Source organism: Pygoscelis adeliae, unplaced genomic scaffold (genome assembly GCF_000699105.1).
Source record: "Pygoscelis adeliae isolate BGI_AS28 unplaced genomic scaffold, ASM69910v1 Scaffold120, whole genome shotgun sequence".
Lineage (NCBI taxonomy): Eukaryota > Metazoa > Chordata > Aves > Sphenisciformes > Spheniscidae > Pygoscelis > Pygoscelis adeliae.
Genome location: NW_008824032.1, coordinates 2,850,834 through 2,857,821, shown reverse-complemented (window position 1 = coordinate 2,857,821; position 6,988 = coordinate 2,850,834). Strand labels below are relative to the sequence as shown.

The 6,988-nt window shown below is 42.7% G+C and overlaps 1 protein-coding gene across 1 annotated transcript in view; it reads left to right on the top strand.

Annotated features, from left to right (window-relative positions):
• Positions 1-88: 88 nt before the first annotated feature.
• CTC1 (CTS telomere maintenance complex component 1) overlaps positions 89-6,988 on the top strand; it is a 13,999-nt gene continuing 7,099 nt past the window's right edge. The window contains exons 1-7 of the mRNA XM_009330258.1: positions 89-155; positions 2,246-2,538; positions 3,469-3,665; positions 5,238-5,382; positions 5,713-6,015; positions 6,186-6,314; positions 6,659-6,885. Coding sequence (XP_009328533.1) covers positions 89-155; positions 2,246-2,538; positions 3,469-3,665; positions 5,238-5,382; positions 5,713-6,015; positions 6,186-6,314; positions 6,659-6,885 — 1,361 coding nt within the window. The remainder of the gene's footprint in view (positions 156-2,245; positions 2,539-3,468; positions 3,666-5,237; positions 5,383-5,712; positions 6,016-6,185; positions 6,315-6,658; positions 6,886-6,988) is intronic.

Sequence of the window (6,988 nt, the reverse complement as noted above, 5' to 3'; positions counted from 1 at the left end):
GCCGGCAGCGGGAGCAGCGGCAGCGGCCGCCAGGCGAGCGCCTCTCGTTCATGTGCGATGCCTGCCCCGGATGCTGGGTGTGGGAGGGATGTTGTCGAAGACGGGTAACCGCATGCGTCGTCTTTGGCTTCGATGCGCTCCCGATCGCTCTTGCGGTGTGATTAAGCACCGTATCCGCTAGTCTGCGGTAGGTAGAGTGTGTAACCAAAGTAGGGCATCTCGCTGAGAGCGAGTTGCTGTACCGCACGGCGTTTGCACGGCGGCTTCCCGGCTGGATCCTGCTAGTCTGCTTGGCAGGCTGTTCCTGGGCATGGCCTCCGAGGCTGTTGGCTAGCTGAGGTCTGCCTTCGAGCGTGCGTTCTCATGAAGGAGGAATCTAGGATAGTGTGGTCCATATTTTAGTTGGTTTATTTGGCTTTTGGGTATAAAACACACAACTTGCTGGGAGAGATTCAGATTGGAAGGTTTGAGTGATCTGGATCTATTTCTCTCTTGCTCCAACTTATGGTGGGAGAATGTCTCTTAAAACCCCTGGCACAGCTGGTTTTGGGATAAAGGTCAACTGGAATTGGTTAGGGACTTGTGGCCTTTAATTTTATACTAACAGTAACAGTTTATAAATGTAGATGGTAGGTCTTTCACCAGCTAAACTGTTCTCATCTAAGCCATGTTTTTTCTACAGGCTGTATTTTACCGTGTTTAGACCAGTGTTTGGTTTATATTCAGGGGAATTCATAGAGAAGAGTTGAAGGTAGTTGGTATTTGTCTTGTATGAGGCCAGTGGTCTGTTTGTGAGCAGTGTACTACATCCACAGCTAACCATCAAGCTCTGGAGCACCAGAAGAGGGTTCAGTTAGGTCTCTGGATGTGATAACCAGGATCCAGTGTACTGCTGTAGTTTTGGTTTCTCCCAAAAAGCAGTCAGCACATAGGATGAAAACACGAGCAGCGCTGTGTTCTCCTTGTAGATCATAGATACCAGAATTATTCCCGGTGCTGCTCTGTCTCTGAGGATGGAGCAGTTTGCTTATGTCCTTTTCAGCTAATCTTTCTCCTATTCAGATTCCTGCCAAATACACAAGTACCTGCATAAGTTTATCTCTTCTGATTAATTTTTTATATAAGTACTATTTATAGCTGATTCAGACCCGTCACTCGTCTAGACTGGTTTCTGGCTTTGAACCTTTGATACCTGACTAATCAAGTGAAACTCTTCAAATTCATACTCTCTGAATTTGATTATGTCCTGCTACTGAGCAAGTGGGTGTTGTGAAGCTCCAGTTTCGCAACCTAAAATTGTCAGCTAACCTCACTGGAAACAAGTACCAAAATCACTAGCTTGGAGACCAGTTTGTATTTGCTCTTTCAGTGTTGATGTTAGCATGGACAGAGGACTTTCATTAATTCTCTAGCATAGAGAGCCAGGATGTAAACAATGATGATCAATGCTGCCATGGTCATATAAACACTGAAAAGGCTTAGAATCTAGTGAGGATACTGCCTTGTTCTCCCATATTCGGTACCGTGGTCAGTCTAAGCATGATAATTGCTAAACTGTGGACAGCTTCACATGTGGTTGATTTGATGTTACACCTCCTTCTCCCCAAAGCCAGGAGGGTAGGTGGAAATATTCAGGGCTAGCTTGGCTGTGTTCTTATAAGTGAAGGCCCAGTCTAAGATTACTGGCTTGCTGTCTCTCAGCTTTGTATTGTGTAAGCTATCCACAGGAGAGAATTTGTTCCAAAACTGTCACGATCTTCATCTAGAAGTTGTCCCTTGCTTTTACTACAGTTCAGCAATTGTAGCACCAAATGATGGAATTAGTCTGTATTTACCTGTGTTCATTACTGATATGTAAACTGTTGAGCATTTGTTGGATTTTTCTCACAGAGTCTCCCATTCAAGCTAAAAATGTCTGAACTAATAACTGTTCTCCGTCTCGCCTCCCCCCATATGTGCTTGAAAACATGTTCCATTTTATCAACTCTCAATTTTTTTTTTTTTCCCCAAGTCTTCCACGTGCCTGTTCAGGTGACCATAGTAGCAAAGGGCATCTGTTTTCAGAGAGGATGCTCAAGCAGAACTTGTTGACTGAGCTGAGAGAGATCCTTGATAAATGCCAGTGAATGGGTTGATTCTTGCTATGTGATATCATCAGACCACACCAATAGCTAAGGCTCTTCTGACTTAGCCAAGCTTTGTCTACTGCAATGATCAATGTAATCCCCAAACTTTGCAGACTGAGTTTTTTCCTACATCCTTCTATATTCTCGCTTTTCTTTTTTTTCCAGTTTCATCTCCATCTCTGACCTACAGCATCAGCAGCGCATGCCATGCTGCAGCCACTTGACCTGGAGCACTAATGAATTTAAAGAATGGGCTCATCAAGGACAAGGTGCTTTACCCACACAGAGCACTTTGCCAAGGACTTACCTGATCTTGGTTGGCTATTTAACCGATGGTAGGCAAGAGGACAAAGAAAAGTTGGTAGATGGTTGCCTATATGTGAAAGACAATACTGGGATAATTCCGTGTGAGGTATGTCCTCAGTCTGAGGGATTCTGTGTTTATTCCCACTTTTGGGGCAGTGTCACAGACCGCCAGGGGCTTCGAATGGTCTGCCAAAGTCTGTAGCGAGGGAAATAACACATCTATGTAACAGCCAGGAAAACAGCAAGCTCAGATCCTGGGTCGAGGATAGAACACGTCAAATTTGTCATTGCTAGGAGAAAAACTATTGAATGTGCTGGCCTGGAAAAAAGAGACAGCCTAACGTACAGTTCTGTTAAATTCTCAACAGTACGAGGTGGCCTGGGAGACCTGGAGGTCATAGCACTCCCCTCTATTTGTTGAATTCCAACTAGTGGAGCAGAAATAACTTTCTGGAGAGTTGTACTGGGTGTTCAGGGATGCATTGATGACATACTCGTAGGAAATAATAGCTTGCATGACAGTGGTATTGAATTAAAAGCCTTCTGAAGGTCATTGCAAGGGAAGTTTAGATAAGGGGTAACCCCTAAAGTGTTGATGAAAGAGCACTGAGGTTGTGCTTTCCAAGGAGGTGAAGACTAGGAAAGAGTTATATTGGTATGAGCTTCTAACTGAAAACACAGGGAAAAAGAAAGCAGGTGGGAATTTCTTTAGAAAAATAGTCTGAAAATAACTAAGCCTTGCAGTGAATTAATTGTCACCTTAATTGTCACCGGGAGGGTATGACTCTAACCCAGGAAATGCTAGCTGTAGAGCTCAGCAAATCTGTTCCAGATTTGCATATGGAAGGACAAAAGTTCTCCATGCGAGATAAGAATGGGCAAAAAACACTAGTCTCATTTAGTAATGAAGCCCCGCAGTAGAACAGGAGTTTGTGATGTGCATGCAAGGGCAAATTAGTAATGAACATTGTAAGTAATGCTGAGAAAACATACTGTAACTCATCTCAAGCTTTTATCTTGTTATCTTTTGTCTTAGCTCCTGCATTTTGAACTTGAGTGGCTGGAGTCACTGTTCGTCTTCCCAAGCTGGTCATATATACCACAGACAGACCAGAGCGCAGCAGGGTATGTGGAAATCCTGGTGGATCCAGTGCTGGTAAATCTCCCAAAGGAAGTACCTGACAGCATTCCAGTCACCTACCCAGCATTAGCCGAGCCACTGCTTACCTCCAGGTAAACACCTAGCGTGCTCAACTCCATCATAGCACTGTTGCTCTGGTTTGGCAGGTACCATGAAGAGCACTTGGCTTAGGAAGAATTCTGTTTCTGCCCCAGGTGGAAGTATAACGGTGAACGATGGAAGTAAAAGTTATACAACAAAGCCACTTCATTAATCGGCTGTTTTCCAGGACTTCACTGGAAGTTTTTATTCTGTATTTTGACAAAATAAGACAAAGTTTAATTCTTTTCAGATATACTTTGATACTACAGAAAGGACATGAGAACAAAGTGATGATTCAACTTTCACTGAGGCTAAAATTCACTCTCTTGATTAGCGCAACTTTTTTTTTTTTTAAATCTACAGTGAACCAAAAGTATTACCGCAAGTAATTCTAGATTCTAATATGAAGTTAATATACACCGCCAGTCAAGTTCTTATCAAGTTGCTGAGATAAAGGTGCCAGTTAAATGTCAGCTGATAACAGTAACTGTTGTCTTTAGTGGAAATAATACTTATAGTATGTGAAAGTGTAGCCAATGGAATTACAAATCTTACTCAAGTTGTTAATTTCAGGTTGTGCTAGATCATGTTCTATCTTCTTGAGAATTATTGATGTAAATTAATAACAATAAAACATCACTAGTCAGGCTGCTTTAGTTTCTTTTTAGTTTTCTTTCATTTTAAACAAGAAAACTGTTTCCATATTTCAGTGTACGCTGTTAGCCTTTTAACATAAAGCTCCTCTGCTATTCCTTGATATCTGACCAATTTTCCATGCTCCTCCTTTAAAAATGTTTCCAATAAAGTCATTAAATGTTGTTCCTCATACTTGTGTGTATGGATGTCCTGGTATTTCTTTTAAAAAAAGTCATAAAGTTACGTAATTGTTTATATGTTTTAGCGTCAAGAAGGTATTTGTTTAGACTAAGTGGGATGGTTATATTCAAGTCCAGTAGGAGTTAAAATGAAAATGACAAATGAAATGACAAACGTTTGCGTGAAATTTTTTTTTTCTTTTTTTGAAATGAAAGTTTGAAATGACTAAAGAAATGTCACCTCTCTCTCCTCTCATCTGCTTTCAGTTTTGCTGCTCTTTCACACTGTGCCAAGTTTGTTAGGAAGACTCCATTGCTGCTTTCAGGCCTCTTTTGTTTATAGGCTTTGAGCTTCCACAGTGTCACATTCCATATATCTACAAGGCCGAGTTCTGTTTTCTGCTGAAGAATTGCTTGTGACTTTTTTTTTTTTTCCTTTTGACCTATAATTAGCTTCTTGTTTGTGATAAAGCTTTTTATAATCTGGCTGTTATCATGGAACATATGAATTTGTTCAACACCACCCTGCTGTCTTCAAATATTAAGATTTTTTTAAAATGTCAAAGGGATTTAGTATATAAAAGTTAAAGTAAGAATTTTGTAGCCAAATATCGTTTTGAAAACCTCTCTGAGAGATGGTCCGTATTACTTTGTTGGATCCTTTATTTCCAGAAATTGCATGCTGCGTATTTGTTTATTATGCTTTTGAGACACTTTCAAGTTCTTCTTGCATCTCTAATTTCTTTTCCCTCTTCAATTGCCCTCTAGGGTTCCATGTAAGAAAAGATCAAAGCTCACTGTGGCAGGTGAATTGGCCAGACTGGGGCCCCTCCTTTGTATTCACCACAAGACATCCTTCTTTCTGTTTCTGAAGTGCTCCACCTCAGCTGTTTGGGTCCCTGTGCTGGTGCGGGTAAGTCCTTGGAATTTTGCTCACAAATTTACCATCGGTATCTGTGTATGTGCTAGTTGATTAATTTCTTTGAAGCTTGCCCTTGACTTCCCGGTTTGATTTATTCTTCCTTTGTATGTAAGAAGTCTAGTTCTATGCCCTGCAGAAACACAGCCCTCCTCCCTCATGCAGTTGCAGTGTCCCTGAACACCTTGCAGATATCACCCTTTTGCTAAGAGCGTGAGGCGGTCCTCTCAAAGGAAAAGGTTTTTTGGGTGGGGTTATCGGAGTCAGGACGAATTTTTTCTAGTGCAGGAGGTGCTGATGTCACTTTTGGTTTCTCTCCTCTAGAAGCCCAACCAGCTGGTGTGGCATCATGTCCTTCAGTTGGGTCACAGGTACACAATAACGGGCTTGAGTATGTCCAGCCTGAAGAAATCTGGACAAAGGATCTTTGTCACTGGTGTTTCTTCCTGCCTTCTGCCCTATTGTGCAGAGCAGGTGAGGGAGCAGCCACTGGACAGTGCTTGGGAAGAAGAATCCACTCAGTCTTACTCCCTTGAGACTGCTGAGCAGCTTAGTGATTCCTTGGAGCTGGGAGTTGAAGAGGAGGGGCCAGGATCAACCAAAGAGTCCAAGATCATCTCATATGTGGTAAGGATTCATAGGGTTAGCCTTCACCCACTCGTGCTCTAGGGTTTCAGCTCCTGGCCTGCAAGGTCTTATTTTCATCATTGATTTATTTCCTTATTGCTCAGGCGTATGAGTCTCTTATGTTCTGGGACTCTCTACACTCTGTAACTTTCTGTTTGCTTTCTATTTAGGGAACTGTTACCAAAATACTCAATGTCCAAGCTGGTCTCTTTTTACTGGATAACAAAGTCTGTTTGTGCCTTGCTTACCAGCAGTTGTTGAACTCTGCACGTGGACTCCGACCAGGAGCATGTGTGGAGGTAAGTTGAGACTTATGAGGCATAAAGCATCCAGTGGAAAAGACTCGGGCCCTGGGGATGGCTCGCGAGTGTGTGGGTCAACAGAAGACTATGGGAACATTGGAATTATTTCAGCAAGTATCTGGAAAAAAATTGGGAATCTTACTGTCTAGGCTTGATCATGAGAGTCGAATTTATTATTATTATTGTCTGATTCCTCCCTAAGCAGTGCCAGGTTCCTCAGGCCCATTGGGTTTATAGACAATCCAGTAGAGTGACAAAGGATTTAGGGTGGAGTGATGGTTTTGGGGAGTGGTGGCAGACTAGCCATCCCTTGTCTTAAGCTGTATGTCTGTGTATCTCAGCTCATCGATGTCCACCTCCTGCAGAAGCCTCTGGTATCCTTCCCTTTCATTGTACTTGGTGCTTGCCTGAGCAGCACTGTTGTGCTGAAGAGTTTTTCAAGGCTCAGCACCCCCTACCAGCCACCAGCCTCTTCAGGAAATCTCTACTTAGAGCTGCTCTTCCGCTACAATCTTGGTATGCCACTCTACCTCTGGCTGGTGAGCCTCCTGGAGACGTTTGAGGAGAGGTGAGGACAGTTCTTCTGAAGTCAGGCTATGCGTAAATGTGCTTTGTAGGCTACCTGGGCGTCTTCTAGACCAAGGGTTCACAAAATTACCGTGCTTGGATAC